General features: G+C 38.1%; 1 protein-coding gene across 7 annotated transcripts in view; it reads left to right on the forward strand.

Annotated features, from left to right (window-relative positions):
- The window catches only part of DLG1 (discs large MAGUK scaffold protein 1), a 258661-nt gene extending 250043 nt beyond the window's left edge, over positions 1–8618 (forward strand). For all 7 annotated transcript variants that reach the window (XM_061166872.1, XM_061166871.1, XM_061166873.1 and 4 more), the window contains 3 exons: positions 28–137; positions 5764–5855; positions 6765–8618. In XM_061166872.1, coding sequence (XP_061022855.1) covers positions 28–137; positions 5764–5855; positions 6765–6871 — 309 coding nt within the window. In that variant the 3' untranslated portion in view covers positions 6872–8618. The remainder of the gene's footprint in view (positions 1–27; positions 138–5763; positions 5856–6764) is intronic.
- The last annotated feature ends 10395 nt before the right edge of the window (positions 8619–19013 follow it).

The following is a 19013-nucleotide window of genomic DNA, read 5'->3' on the forward strand; positions in this document are numbered from 1 at the left end:
TTTTCTTCTCTATCCCCTCTATTTTAGGGCAAACACTGTATCCTTGATGTGTCTGGAAATGCCATAAAGAGATTACAGATTGCACAACTTTATCCGATCTCCATTTTTATTAAACCCAAATCCATGGAAAATATCATGTAAGTGTAAATTCCTAAGGCACAGCCTCTAAGTACAAATCCAGTCTCTGTTACTTATTAGATTGGATAATTTACTTACCCTTCTTGCATCTCAATTCCTTTGTCTGTAAAATGCAGATAATAATAGTATATCCACCTTAGAGGGTTGTTGTGAGGATTAAATAAGCACTCTTGATACTTTCATAGTCAACATTAATATACTATGCATTAAGTAACATTGGAATTTTTGAGTTTAAATAATCACATGGATCTAGTACCTACTTGATTAGGTGGTGCAGCTCCGATTAAGAGAATCAAATAATATATAACTGTTTATCTAATAGAGGACAAAAAATATAATTTAAATAAATACTAAAAGAGAGGAATGAGCAAATAGAAACATGATTTGGGTGAGGCAAAAGGATACAGATAGTAAGATGGTATAAATTAACCCAAATATTTAATTAATTAAATGCTAGCCTAAATGGTCCAATTAAAAGACAAAAATTGTCAGGATAGAAGAATGAAAAATAAGTAACTATATGTTACTTTTGTAGAAAAGGAAAAATATCTTTACCTTTTACTCTTCTAGGTTCTCAGCTGGGCCTCTGTAACAAAAGACAAATTAACAGGAGAAAAGCATGCAAATATACATTTTATGGTCACATAGGATGCTTCATAAGGAAATGAAAACCCAAAGAAATGGTTAAACCTGAACATTTTTATACTAGGTTAGATGAAGAGTGGAGAATGATGGGGAAATGTGATAGGACCAGAGGATATGACTTAAGAGTAGTAACCTGGTGGAAACTTAGTAAGGCTTGTTCATTCAAATTCCTCTCAGCTCCCCTGTGTCTTCAGGGATAAGGATGCTGCTTTTCTTTAGATATAGGGAGGTCACCTCTCACATGAGGGTCTTCTTGATCTGCTTCAGAGAAAAGTCAGAGAGTCCCTCCTGCACCTGTCATTTTACACAGTCCTTCAACTTAAAATGTTCATTATACCAAAGTGTCATATTTTGGGAAAGTGTATTTGGGAAATATTTGGGAAAACCCATCAGTCATATGGCAGACTTAATTATTAGTCTGTGAAAAGGCTGAAAGAAAAGGGGAGAAAAGGATATACCATGGAAAACTCAGCTTGTTTATGCTACTTTCAAAGTATACTTCAAGTAAGAAGTATTACTAGAGATAAAGAGGGACATTCATAAAAGTTAAAGGTTTACTCCATTAGTAAGATACATTTATACCTTTGCTTTGCACCTTGAGTAGCACAGTACGAGTGTAAATTGGTATATCCACATTGGTAAACTGTTTACAGTATCTCCTAAAGCTGAACATATACATTACTTAGGACCCAGAAGTCTCATTTCTAGATATACACCCAACAGAAATGTTTACCTGTGTTTACAAAGACAAGTACTAGATTAGACAGAAATACTATACTAAATAACCAGAAACTTGAAATTAACCAAATGCCCATCATACATATGTGAATTATAACATATTCACACAATGAAATATTCTACATTAATGGGAATGAACACACACAACTACACACAAAAGTGTGTGAACCTATGTGACCGTAAAACCACACTTCTCCAACCACACACAAAAGTATAGAAGAATCTCATAGATAGTTTGAGTGAAACAAAAATCCAGACCTAAAGGTATATGTATATTCCATGGTCCCAAATGTAATCGTTATAAAAATCAAACAGAGGTTATTCTTTGAGGGTTGGTTAGTGACTAGAGTGAAGATACTCAGATTCCTAGGTGCTGAGGTAATGTTCCCTATCTCAGTCTAGCTACTGGATATACAGGAAAGCATAAGTTGCTGAATACTCATCAGGATATACATTTATGGTATTTGTCTTCTGTGTTTGAGGATTATACTTTAAAAGATCTGAAGAAATGGAAAAAAGAAAATCTAGGCCTGTATTACTAAAGAACTTAACTCTATTATGGAAAGCCTTCGTACAAATAAAACACTGAGCCAAGAGAACTTACTGAATTCTACCAAAAACTAGGAAGCAATACTAGTCTTACAAAGATTCTTCAACTAATTTTATAGGCACTAATTTAATACTAAAATCTGTCAGAGATTTCACAAGCAGTGAAACTGACAGACCAGTCTTACCATGAGTATAGATGCAGAAATCCTTACCAAGATATGAGCAAATTGAATCCAGCAGTTTTTATAAGATAAAATATAACAGCCAAGTTGGGCTTATTTAAGCAATGCAAGGTGAGATTCACATTTGAGATTAATCCATGATAGAGCTAGAGAGAAGCTGGAGTAGGAAGCACCAGGAATCCATCTCCCCACCTAGACAACAGTTGGACTTGCAGAATTTCTCTGATGTGACTACAGTTCACCCTTGAACATCGCAGGTTTAAACTGCATCAGTTCAGTTTTCAGTCCTGTCCGACTCATTGCCACCCCATGGACTACAGCATGCCAGGCTTCCTGTCCTTCACCAGCTCAAACTCATGTCCATCCAGTCGGTGATGCCATCCAATCATCTCTTCCTCTGCTGTCCCCTTCTCCTCCTGCCTTCAGTCTTTCCCAGCATCAGGGTCTTTTCTAATGAGTCAGCTCTTTGCATCAGGTGGCCAAATATTGATCAGTCCTTCCAACGGGTCTACTTAAACATGGATCTTTTCTCAGTAGTAAATACTGCAGTACTACTTAGTCTACAGTTGACTGAATCTGTGGATGTGGAACTATGGATACAGAGGAACCAAGTATATGGAGGGCTGTTAAATTATACACAGATTTTCAACTGTGTGGAGGGTTGGCATCCCTAACCCCAGCCTTGTTCAGGGGTCAGCGTCTGCCAGTGCAGGAGGTGCAGGTTCAATCCCCGGTTGGAGAACCAAGATCCCACATGTCTTGTAGCTAAAAAACCAAAACATAAAACAGAAGCAGTATTGTAACAAATTCAGTAAATACTTTAAAAATGGTCCATGTCAAACAAAAATCTTTAAAAAAAAAAAATGGAATGGATAGTCTATTTAACAGATGATGCCAGGAAAGCTGTGTATCCACATGCAAAAGAATGAAGGTGGACCCTTACCTAACACTACATACAAAAGTCAGCTAAAAATGGATCAAGGCCCTAAAGATAAGACAGTAAAACTCTTAGAAGGAAACATAGGACAAAAGCTTCACAACACTGGATTTGGCAGTGATTTCTTAGATATGACACCAAAGACACAGGTAAGAAAAGAAAAAAGGGAGGTTAGACTTTGTGACTGCTTAAAGCTTTTTATATCAAAAGACACTACCCACAGAATTAAAAAGGTAACCCATAGAATTGGGAGAAAATATTTGTAAATCATAGATCTGATAACAGATTAAAATCCAGAATATATAGAAAACTAAAACTCAACAACAACGTAAAACTTGATTCAAAAATGGGGATAGGACTTGAATAGATATTTCTCCAAAGAGGAAAAATAAACAAGTGGCCAGTAAGCACATTAAAAGATGCCTGGCATCACAAATCACTAGGGAAATGCAAATCAAAACTACAGTGACATACCACCTCACACCCGTTAGGATGGCTACTGTCAAAAAGCAGAAAATAAATGCTGCCAAGGATGTGGAGAAACTGGAACTCTTGTGTAGGTGGGAATATAAAATGGTGCAGCTGCTGTAGAAAATAGTATGGGACTTTCTCAACATACTAAAAATCAGATTACCATATGATATTGGACCCAGAGATCCACCTGGGTCTCCTGCATTGCAGGTGGATTCTTTACCATCTGAACCACCAGAGAAGCCCCTTTATCACAATTTTTAAAGTAATTTTTAAAAATCAGTGTATTATAGAAAACAAACATGATTATTACCAAAGGGGAGATGGGAAAATAAATTAAGAATTGAGGGATTAATAGACACATGCTACTCTATATAAAATAGATAAACACCAGGGACCAACTGTACAGCACAGAGAACTATATTTAGTATCTTGTAATAACATAAATCCAACCAGTCCATCCTAAAGGAGACCAGTGCTGGGTGTTCATTGGAAGGACTGACGCTGAAACTGAAACTCCAATACTTTGGCCACCTCATGCGAAGAGTTGATTCATTGGAAAAGACCCTGATGCTGGGACAGATTGAGGACAGGAGGAGAAGGGTACAACAGAGGATGAGATGGCTGGATGGCATCACCAACTCGATGAACTTGAGTTTCAGTAAACTCCGGGAGTTGGTGATGGAAAGGGAGGCTTGGCGTGCTGTGATTCAAGGGGTCGCAAAGAGTCGGACACGACTGAGTGACTGAACTGAACTGAACTGAATAACATAAAATAGAAAAGAATCTGGAAAAGTATATATAATATATATAGGAAAAGAATATATGTACACATATGAATAGATAGATAAAACAGAATCACTTTGCTCTGCACCTAAAACTAAGAGCTTTTTATTTTTTTTATTTTTTTTTTTTACTAAGAGCATTTTAAATCAGCAGTACTTCAGTTTTTTAAAAGGTCAGTGTAGTGTACCACATTAACAATTTTACAGGAATTCCCCTAGCAGTCTAGTGATTAGGACTTGGTGATTTCCTGTGGTGACCCAGGTTCAGTTTCAGTCCCTGGCTGGGGAATTAAGATCCCACAAGCTACACAGCACAATCCAAAAAAAAAAAAAAAATTTTTTTTTTTTAGTAAAAAAGATCATTTTAATGTAAAAAAAAGCATTTGGTAAAATTAACATTTATTCATGACAAAAACATTTTGTAAACTGTGAATAAAAGGGAATTTTCCTTAATCTGATGAAAGTCATCTACAGAATATCAAAGCAAATGTCATATTTGAAGGTGAAACATTGAAAGCTTTCTCTCTTAAGTTGGGAACAAACTTTCATATATCCATCATCCAGCTGTAATATAATTATTAACTACAACTAATCTTATTTATCCATCCCAACACCTCCTTAACCCTCCACTCCAGATTATCTTGAAACAAATCCCAGACATTACATGATTTCATCCGCACATCTTTATATGTATTTGAAAGATAAAATTCCTTGTTAAAAACATCACTGTGATGTCACAATGAAACAGTAATTCCTTGATAGCATCAGATAGTTCATATTTTCTTGTTTCTTAAGTTTATGTTTTTTCAGTTTGTTTGAATCAAGTTCCAGACAGTCTATTCATGACAGTTTGTTAAGTCTTTTGATCTACATATTCTCCCTCCCATCTTTGCCTTTTTTCTGTTTCTTTGTTGAAGAAACCAACTCACTTACTCTGCAGTTTCACCCAAACTGTTTTACTGATTGCCTTCTCATGGTATTATTTAATGTGTTCATGTATTCCCTTTACTACCTTATAAGTTGGTAAGTAGATCTGTAAGTAATATTTTAATATGAGATTTTCATCAAAGTCAAAACTGACAAGTTAATGTTTGGGGTTTTTTGGCTGTCCTGAGCTAATGCAAGAAAATTTTGAAACCCTTCTGTCATTCCATATACAAAGCTACATGGTCAGTGACTGAATATAGTTTGCAATTACATTACAATTCTCAACAGACCTCACCTTTTCATGATTTTATATGTGTCTTCTCTCCTTTGTCACCCTTTTTCAAAAGTATTATAATGTAGTAATTATTAATTTCTAAACTTATTTGCCTAGGGAAATGAATAAGCGTCTGACAGAAGAACAAGCCAGAAAGACGTTTGAGAGAGCCATGAAACTGGAACAAGAATTTACTGAACATTTCACAGGTTGGCATCATGTGTAGATGCTTGTATGTTAGAATTTTGCTTTGGGGCCGTAAGAACTGACTCATCGAGATGAATTTTGAACTATGTCCACAATTACCAGTAGTAATAATAAGTGCTATCAGTTTCAGAATAATTCATCTAATCTAGGTGGTGGTGATGAAGAATCTTGAAATTTAGTGTATCTTAGGTTGTTGATAAGGACAGCATGTACAGGAATAATTCATACCAGAAGGAAACATTCAGAGTTGATTTCTTCTTATGATACTGATTTTTCTCTGACCCTTTATAAATTTTGATCCATTTTTAAGATATTTGTTTAGAAAGAGAAGAGTAGAGAGCACTTCCCAAATTCAATTCCCAAATTTTATTCCAGTTATTCCTTAGCTATCTTTGGATAGGTTTTTGTTGTTAATTACTTGCTTGAAATACTGATTAGCTTATATTTGGTGTTCATATTATTAATAAGTACTATTAAGTATCATGGAATTGTAACCCAAGTGTTGTTTTGTTAAGGATTTTTTAATAATTTCAGACTCAACAGAAAAATCACAAGAATAGTACCAGCACTTACATATACTCATATTCCACCAGCACTTAACATTATACCACATTTATACTTTTTTATGAAACATTTAAGAGTAAGTTGCAGATAGCTGTTCTTTTGCCTCTAATTACTTCAGTGTCTGTTTCCCAAATGCACAAAGTAAAAATCACCATATCTTGCTTTTTGATAAACTTTTGAAATAAAATGTTTTCTATTTTACAAATAGGAAAATTAATAAAATGAGCTTTTTACTAAACAGTACATAAGCAGTATTTCTCCCTGAATAAGTGTTTCTAGATATTTTACAAATAATTGTAATGGTGAAGATAAGCAATTAATGGAGGTTTCTGATTCTGTCATTACAGCTATTGTACAGGGAGATACGCTGGAAGACATTTACAACCAAGTGAAGCAGATCATAGAAGAACAGTCTGGTCCTTACATTTGGGTTCCAGCAAAAGAAAAGTTATGAGGACTGATGTTTCTCTGTTTCTCTTTTCCACAGTCTCATTTTCTTCAACACTTCTTTGCCCTTTCTTTCTCGAGTCTGTCTTCATTTCTTCTTTCTTGTTGAATCATATCCCACTCATCATGGTCTGCAGTTGCACTTATTTTTGATGTCTTAGTGTCTCCCTCAAGTTGTACCATCTGTATTATTTCATGTCACTATTGGTTTGTGGCCATTTTTCACAGCTGAAGATGGAATGGCCTGACCAGCTATTAATAGGATTTCAAGAGACGGGGTAATTGTGGTAAAATTCCTTAATGTTTAAGGGAAAGTAACCTTAAGAGATTTTCAGAAAAGCTTTATGTACAGTCTTTCCAAATTTCAATATAAATGAAAGAAAAGTGGTTTTAATGATTTAGTGAATTTTGAGCAACAATGCACGCTTAACTTTAATAGCATGGTTTGGCCAATGTGTTAACTCTCAAGTCCTTTTCTCAATTGACTCTGTTATCAAAGCAAATATTTCATACAGACAAATAACAAAAATATATGTTTCTTAATTTCAAAATGAGTATCTGAGTTAACTAATAATTTCACAAGGGATATTCATTTTTCATAAGCGTTCTTTGTAAAAGTCTTTTATTATTTGAAGTTTGTTTTTTTTTCCTCCCAGTAGATTTGCTAGGAATAACAGTGTTTAAATGTTTTTAATCTCCTTGTGCAACACTATTTATAGTGTCTTACAAAAGTTGTTCATACATAATGATCATTACATTTTTCTGAATTGAGGCCATGTTTAGGTGCTTGGGGAGCTCACCTTTTACACATAAGGTTGAGAAGATTTCATGGACATAAATACAAAACAGACATTACAGTGGTAATGTAGTATTCATTATGGCAGTGGGAAAGAAGTCCAATACATAGTCTAAAACTTTAAATACATTCTTAAGGGTCAGATTTTAATGAATATTTTACCCACAATAACTGACTATTTTGTTATAATAAAATATATATATATAAATATATATAAAACTTTCTTTAAACTCTAACTATGGGAATTATTTTCTTTACATAGTTGCACACACACACAAACATATATATGTATATTTAAAATATATTTTTTTCTTTTGCCACCTACTCTTTTTGTTTGATTTTTAAATTAAATATTAATTGATTAGACTTTATCTTCCTTAATCTTGTGAAGTGAAAATGAGAGTATGGTGGTGTGCAAAGAAACCTTTAGGGAAATTAGGTTATAAGTAAAAACATGGGCATGTTCTCCTCTTTTCTATAAAAGTTTTCAGATGGTTCCTGGTTGGTTTTTTGTGGGGGGTGTTTTTTCAGGGGGGTGGTTTTTTGTTGTTTCTATTGTTCTTGTCATTGGGTTTGGATTTGGTCTCCACCTCTTTCTAGTTCTCCTTTATTAACAGGCAAAAGCCTCATGTGTATGAGTGTTTTCCTCTCAGACTGTACACCTTTCATCTCTTGTAGCTGCTCTGCTCTAGAGTTGCACAGGTCTTCATGGTGAGCAATTAAGAAATTATAGTGAAAAGTATATAACAATTTCAGAAATCAGTTTCTCTGGTCTTTTATAATACTGTTTGGCTTCCCATGGCTTTTTTTGGAGTTGTTTATTGAATATGTGTTTTTGACAGCCTCCTCATTACAGTTTCTTAAACAAATACATACTGGTTTGTAAAGAATTATCGACGTTATCCATTCCATTTATGAGAAAGAGGAGAACAGCTAATAAACTTTATCGTAAAATCTGTATGTTAAATGTGTCTTGTATTCCGAAAGAAAAAATTATTTTACAAGCTAGCATTTTTGGGGACAATTTGAGGCATCACATAATTTGTAAACAGAATTCGAGAATTGTTAGGCAACCTAATTAAATTCCTTCTATAGATTTTGGAGTTGAATATGTTAACACATTGAAATATATACCATAGGTGTTATATGCTGAATATAGTAAGTTGTTACCAAACATAAAAATATATCAGAAGACTATTGTTGTCATATGATCTCCAAAGCCCAAGAAATCACGTTATAGCAGGACCCAGCCTAAGCCATTTTGCAGCATTTACTGGTCAAATGTAAAATATCAGGAGGTTATAAAATGATGCCATTTATGTGTTAAAATATATTGCTTTCTGAATGTCCTTGTTAAGTGATTTTTTTTTTTTTTTTTTTGGTAAGAGGATACTAACTTTTGTGCACCTTTCTAGATTGTATAGAATTGTTAATAGACGTACTATTGCTTAGTACTACTATGCAACAGCCACTTTAGTATAGTATCATTTAATTTCTTAAAAGAAGATACAAGTTACTGGCCCCACTCTAAGGCTTAAGCAGAATCACTTTGCCAAGCTTACTTAGCTAGTAAATGGCAGTGCTGGGTATCCGTATCAAAGTTTCTCTGCTGCAGGTTTTTTTTCTGATATGCTAGGCTGCCTCATTTTTCAGCCCCTACTGTGTAAGGCACTATAACTTAAATTATGTTATGTTATTGTCTCTTTAAAGATAAAGATAGACTTAGATGAAGGTCCTTGCCCAGAGTCACACAGTAAGTAGGGACAGACACATAGAAGAAGTCATTCCCATCACAGCTGAAAGGACTATTTCTGGCAAACAAGTAAGCCTAGCACTTGTCATATTGGCAAAGAACCTCTTTAGGATTAAAAATGGGACACTATTCATTAGGGGAGAAGTCCACTATTCTAATACATAGGGATTACTACTATTTTGAGTGTTTCATGAAATATTCCATATTTATATTATGTTCCTTATGCTGTTCTCAGTTGCTCAGTCATATCTGACTCTTTGCGACCCCAGCAACTGTAACCCATCAGGCTCCTCTGTCCATGGGATTTCCCAGGCAAGAATACTGGAGCAGGTTGCCATTTCCTATTCCAGGGGATCGTCCCGACCCAGGGATGGAATGTGTCTCTTGCATTGGCAGGCAGATTCTTTACCACTGCACCACTTGCATAGTCCAGTATGCACCTTAATACCCTTAACTTGGCAAAAATAAAAGTACCTCTTAAATAAGACTACATGTCTCTGGTTGCTTTGCTATTCCATATCTGTGCAGGGCTCTTCAGAAAATGATGGAGCGAGCTTCAAGCAGAAAGCACTGGTCAGCACACACCTGCTGAATCACTGCACAGTCTTAAACTCCAAACACGGCAATTTGGGGACTTTACTGGTGTGGAAATTTTGTTTTCCAAAGTACTAAACGGTTACATTCTGAGATTCTGCCTTGAATACTCTTGATTTACAGGTAGTGAAACAGAAGCCAGAGATCCCTGTGTCTTAATCAAAGTTGTGCTACAGCCAGGATTAGAACCTGTAGCTCCTGCAACCATTGTTTTTCTCCCATTCCAGGTCCTTTTCTTCCCCTTGCTGTGAGCTTAATTCAGTGGGCTATTCAGTCCCTCAAAATTTGAATTACTGATTTAAAAGAGAGTATCAGTGAGCTTGAGATTTTATTGAGGTGGATGAATTTAAAAGATATCAGAACACAAATGTCACTTTTCTCACCCAAATTTAGATGGTTTAGTCCAATATTGAAGACTGTTTATCTCACTCCAGAGTTGCACAGTATAGCTCTCATTGTCTTTGGCAGCAGAAGACTATAATGTGAAGAATGTGGGCTATGGAATCAGCTTGACTTGAACGACAGCTCTGCCACTTATTATGTAACATTAGGTGAGCAAGTCATCTCATCCCTCTTTCTGATTACTTATCTGTAAAACGGAGATATTTTGAGAATCATTAAGATTACAAATTCAGGGGGCCCTTTAAAATTAATTCCCTTTTCCTTGAAATTAGAAGCCTGGATTTGTTCCAGTTCCCTTTGTATAAAGATTAACTTGAGCCTTCATTTTGCTGCATTTTAAGTGAGATTTGATTGACGTCTTTGCAGAGTTGTTAATAAGGGTTAAGTAAAGCAGTGTGTATAAAACACTAAAAACAGCATCTGATACTTGACTGTCAATGTCTGTTCTTTCCCTTGCTCTGGAGTGTGTATGGTGCAGAAGACTGAGAAAGAAGAACATGGTCCACCATTCTACATCGCTATAAATTCTGACAGACTTTTAGTTACAAAATTATTTTCATTTTAGTCAGTCACTGTGACAGACTTTATTTTCTTGGGCTCCAAAATCACTGCAGATGGTGACTGCAGCCATGAAATTTAAAGATGCTTGCACCTTGGAAGAAAAGCTATGACCAACCTAGATGGCATGTTAAAAAACAGACATTATTTTGCCAAAAAAGGCTGGTCTAGTCAAAGCTATAGTTTTTCCCGTAGTCACATATGGATGTGAGAGTCAGACCATAAAGAAGGCTGAGCGCCAAAAAATTGATACTTTTGAACTGTGGTGTTGGAGAAAACAAGTCAATCCTAAAGGAAATCAATCCTGAATATTCATTGGAAGGACTGATGCTGAAGTTGAATCTCCAATACTTTGGCAACCTGATGCAAAGAGCCAACTCATTAGAAAAGACCCTGATGCTAGGAAACATTGAAGGCAGGAGGAGAAGGGGACGACAGAGGATGAGATGGTTGGATGGCATTACCAACTCAATGGACATGAGTTTGAGCAAGCTCTGGGAGATGGTGAAGGACAGGGAAGCATGTTATACTGCAGTCCATGGGGTCACGAAGAGACTTGACCAAGTAACTGAACAACAACATAATCATGCTTACTCATCATCTTCTAAGGATTCCCACCTTTTTGTCAGAGATGCTGTGACTGTGACCTGTCGTAACTCAAACATGGAACTGGAAGGCATCAAGATTTCATGACCCATTGTCAGACGTCTCTGCAGCGTTAGACCCTACAGTTAATAGCAGTTCTCTGGAATATTAATTTTTGAGAGACATGTCTGGAAAACCTTAAATTGCCCTGATAAGATACATTTTCTTTCAATTTAAGAATAAAACAGTCACTACTACTCGTTGACTAGTTTCTCATTCACTTCTACTACTACCAGCTCTCTCTGCATTCCACCACCAAATACAGTTACCTGAGAACTGGCAAAACAAATTTTGGTCTGCCAAACAGCACTAACCTGGTGTTATTGTTCAAGACTTTTAGGAACAAGTACCAAAACCTTACCAGGGAGAGTTTCATACTAGGGTTTTTCTAGTGGCTTCTGTCACCTAAAGTGGTAATGGGAAGATACCATTACCACCATACCATGGGTAATAAATAGATATGGGAAGAATTAGGGGGAGAAGACCAGGGGACAGTGAAGGTTGGAATTCTCTCTCACCGTCTCTTGTTTGCTTTTTATTGAAGTATAATATATAAAACCATACGCCTCATTGAATTGTTACAAACCAACATCTCCCATGTAAGCAGCTTGAAGCTCAGAAAACAACATGACCAGCATCCCAGGCACTGCCACCCCCTCAGCTCACTCCCAGTCACTACTTCTTACTGCAAAGGAAGCCACTATCCTAACTTTCTTATTTATCTTTCAGTTATGCACAGTAGAATGGTGTACAGTTCTATGAGTGTTGATATGTGCATAGAGTCATGTAACCACTGTGACAGAAATACAGAACAGTTCCATTATCCCCAAAATTCCTCATTCTTGCTCCTATGTAGTCAATACTTCCTCCAGACCCCAGCTTCGGATAATCACCAATCTTTTCTTAGTACCTGTCTAGTTTTACCTTCCTCAGAATGTCATATAAATGGAATCATACCATATATATAGCATTTGGGGTGTGGCTTCATTCACTTAGTCAAAATGCATCCAAGGTTCATCCCTGTTGGAACAGGTATCAAGTTGGCTAATTTTTATTACTGAATAGTAGTCTATTTATGGATATACTACAGTTCATTTATCCAGTCACTGAAGAGATTTGGGATTGTTTCCAGTTTTCCCCGCTATGCTTTTGTACTTCATTACAAGCATAAGCCTGCTGGAGGAACAAGGAGCAAAGCCAGAAATGGGTCTGATCTGACAGACATGGCAGGCCCTCCCCAGGCCCACCTTTATCTCTACTGTGAGCATCATGCATTTTGGCAATTGCACAGTAGCCTATCATCCTAAAACAAACTTTAAATGCAGAGTAATAGATCCCAAGAGCCTGTTTACAGAACAAAATTGTGCCTAAAGTAGCAGACTGCTAGAATAAGCAATTTAGGATTTGTAGAATTTCAGGTTCCCAGGAATAACACTCAGATGATCCAGTAGCTAAATGTGCCAGTTACTGGTGCCAGATTCTCATTGTTAGTTTCCTAAGGAAACTATAATTTGTTCAGGACAGTAGTAAATGAGAGTCATCTGAGCAACAAATAAGAACAACTATTTGTCAGACATGAAATTGACAGCCTTATACTTTAGAAAACAATCTGTGAAGAGACAGCCCTACCTAACCTTTTAAGAAAATCTAGTTTGTTGAACACCCACAGGCTGCTTTGTTTTTTCTTTTTAATTATTAACTACCAATTTTCTTTAGACGTAACCTCTCTGAATCTTAAATACTACTAATATTGTGTGATTAATAGAAATCTAATTTTAGTGCCACGTACTCAAGGAATCTGAACCAGAGCTGGCCCCCTGGTTGATTGGTTTGACCCTCAACCATTTTGCATGTAGATGCAACACTCATCTTGTGGCCTTTTCTATTATCACAACATGACTTGATTTCTCTTGTGTGTTCAGGAAAAAAAAGGTCATACCTTTAAATTGGTTCAAGACTAAAGCTTAGAAACTACCTGGTCTTCACTCAAAGTACTTGAGTAACCACCCCTACTTCTGCTAATCAGCTTTTAATGACAAATTTCATTTGGACAGTTTTTAACTACAGTAGAATAATCTTTTTTTAAACTATACAGAAGTCAGTGCACAAAGCAATTAGCATGTGAAACAAGGTACAGTGAATTTTCTGGTGGAAGTAAAGACTAGAACAAGTGATGTAATCTTTCTTTAGGATGTCTAAAATTAGGTTCATTTACCTCACAGATGGGAGGGCTAAAAACAAGAGGAAGGTCCCATATGTTCCACACTATAAATCTCTACCAAAAGGTTTTCTAAATCTTGTGAGAGTCATTTAATCAAAAATATCTACTTCCCTAGTGGTATTTAAGACTAAAGATACCTCTTGATGATAGATTCATTTCTTTCTCTGAAAGTTTAGTGCTTGGTTCAGATTTAGTTTATCTGACATTCCTCACTGCTTCCTTACTAGGAAAAAAAGCTATACTAACCTTTTAACTATTTTTCTACCTTTGGCTAATCATAGTTGTATTTAATGGAATATTCTCTCCATCACATCCTCTTCCTTAAATATCTAGTCACTAGATACTATTGATTCTTCCTAAGTATATTTTCCTTGCTGTCATTTCCACTGTCAACACTCTAATCCAGGACTTTAACCCAGTCTCACCCCCAGGCCTGGATTATTGCAGTGGCCCCTTAAATCCTTGCCCAACTTTTGATCGCTGCCTTGCTAATCCAGTCAGTCATCCACCAGATGCCTTTTCTTAAAATGCAACTTGGATCGTGCATCTCCTCAATGATCTTCATGGGGACTAAATACAAACGAATCCATGTACCTGTATAGTTCCTGGAATGTAATATGTAATAAATCATCTACCTCCCCAGTCACCCTTAGTCACACACCCTCTGCAGTGCTTTTCTTGAGACTGGTGATCATACAGATTCCTACTGTGCTAATTGCTGTGTCCTCCCTACGCAGGGCCCCTCACCAAGGCTCCACCTTTCTTCAAGGACCCCCTGAGTCCTGCAGAAGCCTTCCCAGTTACAGCCCTCAATGCCTGAATTCCTGTAGTACTTACTGGGTGTCCACTTAATACTGAGCATGTGCTCTCTGTGCTGACTTTACAGATCAGGTGGGTTCACCTTGTATTCCTCTGTCCCAGCGAAGTGTCTGGGGCCGGTGATCAGGGCGCACAGCTCCTCTACTTGTCCATGGTCATCTTCACTGCTGTGGTTTTTAATGGGCTAAAAGTAGCCTTGTATAAGTGTTGGCTGTGTCTTCATTTGCAAATTGTTATGAGTTGAGAACATAGAGAATAGATGAGAGTGGATAAAAGGGTCTGACAATAAATCTCTAAATTAGCTAAATTTTTTTTTGTTTAAGTATAGTCCTTTCCTTTTCTGTTCCCAGAATAACAATCTCCCTTCCTGAACATGCTTTGTGACTTTTCTCTTTTTGTATCAATTTTATCTTCCTGTGCATATGTTTTCATAATAAGTCACCTGAAACATCATTAAGTAGCTGGGTATGAATTTTTCTGAAAGTCTTAGTGACAGAGCCAAATACAGTATTCTCGGATTTTACTTATTTGCTCTTTAGCTTCCTTTTATACTGGTTTCCATTCAGTGTAAATCTTTTCAATGAAATAGATAGAGATTTATTACTAGCTTTTAAAGCTGTATCTCCAGAGTTAATCTTGGAGCATTTTAATCTTCTAAATTTTAAAGTCTGGGCTGCAAGGAGAATTTTCAGGGGGAAACAAACTTTTGTGGTTTGATAACTAAGCTGAGCTCCAGGGTGAGAGACTTACCCTTGAATGCAGGTCTGACTCAGGTGGAGTTTCCCACCCCTCATTTTACCCATCTCCAAGGAAGAAGCATTTTTTCCTTCAAGATCACTCTGCTTGTCTTCCTGATCTTATTCCTTACATCTGCTTCCGTCATCCTCTTTTTCTGTATCATTATTCTCCTTCCTGCATGGGCTACTTGTGCTCTGACTACATGATCAACTCTCTCCTATCCTATAAAACTTACCCTTGACCCTGAATCTCCTGAAAACAACCTCTCTTCTCTTCCTTTCTTAGCCGAATATCTTGAGACATACTGTCCACTTTTCACTTAAATACTGTTTATTGAATGCCTGCTTATCCCAGGCATGGTGCTGGACATTGGGAATGGTGGCAGACACGATGACACTCAGGCCCTTGAGTTCAGCCTCCTGGTCAAGCCTCAGCCCTTGCCATGCCACTGAAACGGCTCAGACACAACTTCTGGGGGTCTACTCCCAGTTTCTGTGGCTCTTCTCAGCCTCCTCCCTCCAGCAGTAAAAAAGACCTTAACAATGGTAGTAATATCCTCAAGCCTAATAGCTCACACTTAGAAATCATCCTCCCATTCAAGGCCCTGTGATGAGAGAATCTGCCTTTGAAAAGGTTACACATAAGGTATCATGTAGCCCAAATACAGTCATTTCAATTGCTCAGTTGTGTCCAACTCTTTGTGACCCTATGGACTGCAGAATGCCAGGATTCCCTGTCCATTACCAACTCCAGAAGCTTGCTCAAACTCATGTCCATCAAGTCAGTGATGCCATCCAACCATCTCATCCTCTGTCATCCCCTTCTCCCGCCTTCAATCTTGCCCAGCATCAGAGTCTTTTCCAGTGAGTCAGTTCTTCACATCAGGTGGCCAAAGTATTGGAGTTTCAGCTTCAGCATCAGTCCTTCCAATGAATATTCAGGACTGATTTCCTTTAGGATTGACTGGTTTAATCTCCTTGCAGTCCAAGGGGCTCTCAAGAGTCTTCTCCAACACCACAGTTCAAAAGCATCAGTTCTTCAGCGCTCAGCTTTCTTTATAGTCCAACTCTCACATCCATACGTGACTAGTGGAAAAACCATAGCTTTGACTAGTTGGAACTTTGTTGGCAAAGTAATGCTGCTTTTCAATATGCTGTCAAGGTTGGTCATAGCTTTTCTTCTAAGTCATTTCATAGGGCAAATACTTTTAGAGAAGCAAAAGCTTTTATTCACTAAATTTGCTTAATATGCCTACCATTGATCTCAATATACAAATCCAGATGTGTTAAACAGCAAATATTAGGGAGTGATATCAGGAGTAAGAATGTAATGTCCTTTGATGACACGTTTACCTCTGTTATTGTTCACCATGCCTGATTTCTCTGTGCATACTAGCACTTTCAATTATCCCCCAGAATAAAGTGGACTTTTTCCTAGTCATGGACATGACAACTCATAGAAATAGGAAAATATAAATTATGGTTTGTTGAAAACATTTTTTTGAATTTTCCTAAGATTCTGGGTAAAAGAATTAATTGTTCACGTTTTGCTGTCTCATTAGCCCCCATCTGCCCATACAGGTTCTCTGCTCCCTGTCAAAGGCCCTTTCTTCTAAGTCCCCAGAGTCTATCTTTGGTGTGTTCCATCCAGCAGCATTGGCTCCTTACAAGCAAGCTCCTGAATCCTTGGAGAACCAGAGCTGTGTCTTTGGTAGAAAAGGGCTCTCTGCATTTCATATTATGAAATAAAGTCAGGAAGCCCCAAAGCACTGTTACTTAGGCCCCAGCATCTTACACAAGTGTTAGTAAAACCAGTTCTTATAGTTTTGATCCTCTCCCTCTAACCCCAGTGCAAGTCCAGAATGGGGACCAAACTATGCTCAGTGCCTCTGCTCCTCTATAAGACTATTCCTGGGTTACATCACTCTCATTGCATCCCACCCATTCCTCTGATTCACCCAGATATGTCTGCACCCCAGAAATAGCATCCAGGCTCAAGCCATGGCAGAGTTCCCCATTACACAGCAGCATCAATGCTAAGCAACGTCCATGCTAAGGTCAGGCCAATGGGCCTGAGGTAGAAGGCCCTGGAGCCCAGCAACAGCTAGTTCCCTGGTGCACCATAGTTGAGGAATGACTCCTAAGAGACAGGAAAAGAACCCATTATGAAAGAGCTCACCCAACCTCTTAGCTTATAGATGTTTGACACCTTACCAATGTCACCTGGAGTTTTACTAAAGGAATAATGTAATGAACACAAATCCTGTCAGTAACTTCTTTCTGGTTGCTCCTGGAGTGTGATAAAGTGAGCCTTTTCATCCTCATGGAGTGAGGCTTGCTAAGAACTATTCCATCCCCTAGGACAAGCCGTAGCCCCTCTTCCAGGGTCACCTGCCATCTCTCTGTGCCAATTAGAGGTACCCATCCTCCTGATGGATCCAGGGGATCCATCTTCATCCTGGGGATGAAGAAACAGCTCCCACCAAACATTCTCCCCTCAGATTCTCCAGAGCAGACAGCTACTGGGGGAAAGAGGAATGGCATGTCAGGGTCATCATGACCTGCCTTTTATAGGGGAAACAAGCCCAGAGAGAACGAACTTGCTGGCGGTCACACAGTGAGTCAGTGATAACAAGAGATAAGAAGGTCTCCTGAAGCCCGGCCCATGTGACTCCCACTGATCATCTCAGGGTGTGATAAGCAACAGCTTCATGATCCATCAGAAAAGCCAAGGCTCCCTTCCCCAGGGAGTAGAGCAAACTGGAGGACAGACAAACTCAAACACACGCTTCCTTCTCTCTCACACAGTATTCTCATCCTCTACCCAAGACAGGGAGGGTCTCATTCCTGGGTACTCATGGGGGTGGGGGAGGAGTGGTGATGACCAAAGATGAGGATATAAATGGAGGTAGATTACTGAGTAACCCTTTCTGTAGTCCGTTCCCCATGCCCAGTATACATGGAGAACTACAATTCCAGTCTACTGAGAGCAGTGCTTCTTAAACCCTGCTGTGCACCAGAATCTAAAACATATACTGTTGGTTGTCTACCCCTAGAGTTTTTGATTCAGTGAGTTGGATGTGGGCCTGAGAATCTGCATAGCTAACAGGTTCCCAAGTGATGCTGCTGCTATTGATTTGGGGACCACACTTTGAGAACCACTGGCCTAGACAAACAGACAACCCACTCTTTTGTCCCTCACCTTCTTCACTCTCTTCCTCGTCTCATCCCCCTTCTTTGTCTTTTCTGCTTCCTCTTCTTTCCCATCTTTACTCTTCTTCCCATCCACCAAAGCATGATGGAATGAGCCAGGCTCTGCCAGAGACCTGGGTTCCAGTTCTAGCACTGTCACTGTCTGAATGTGCAAGGGCAAGTCACTTACCCCCGCTCCAGGTCCAAGAAGAAGCAGTGAGATCCCCCACTGCCAGTTTCTCCCCAGTCAGGACCCCATCAACCTGAGGTCATCTCTGAAGCCCCACATTCTCTGTACAAACCTGTGCTTGAAGAGATGCTGGTGAATGAATTCCATTGCTTTTGAGCTTCCTTCCAGCTCATGCCCTAGGATTCTGACCTCTTCATCTTTCCAAATCTGAACTTTTCCGTCTTCAGTGGAACAAGATATTG

Source organism: Dama dama, chromosome 19, assembly GCF_033118175.1.
Source record: "Dama dama isolate Ldn47 chromosome 19, ASM3311817v1, whole genome shotgun sequence".
In the NCBI taxonomy this organism is placed as follows: domain Eukaryota; kingdom Metazoa; phylum Chordata; class Mammalia; order Artiodactyla; family Cervidae; genus Dama; species Dama dama.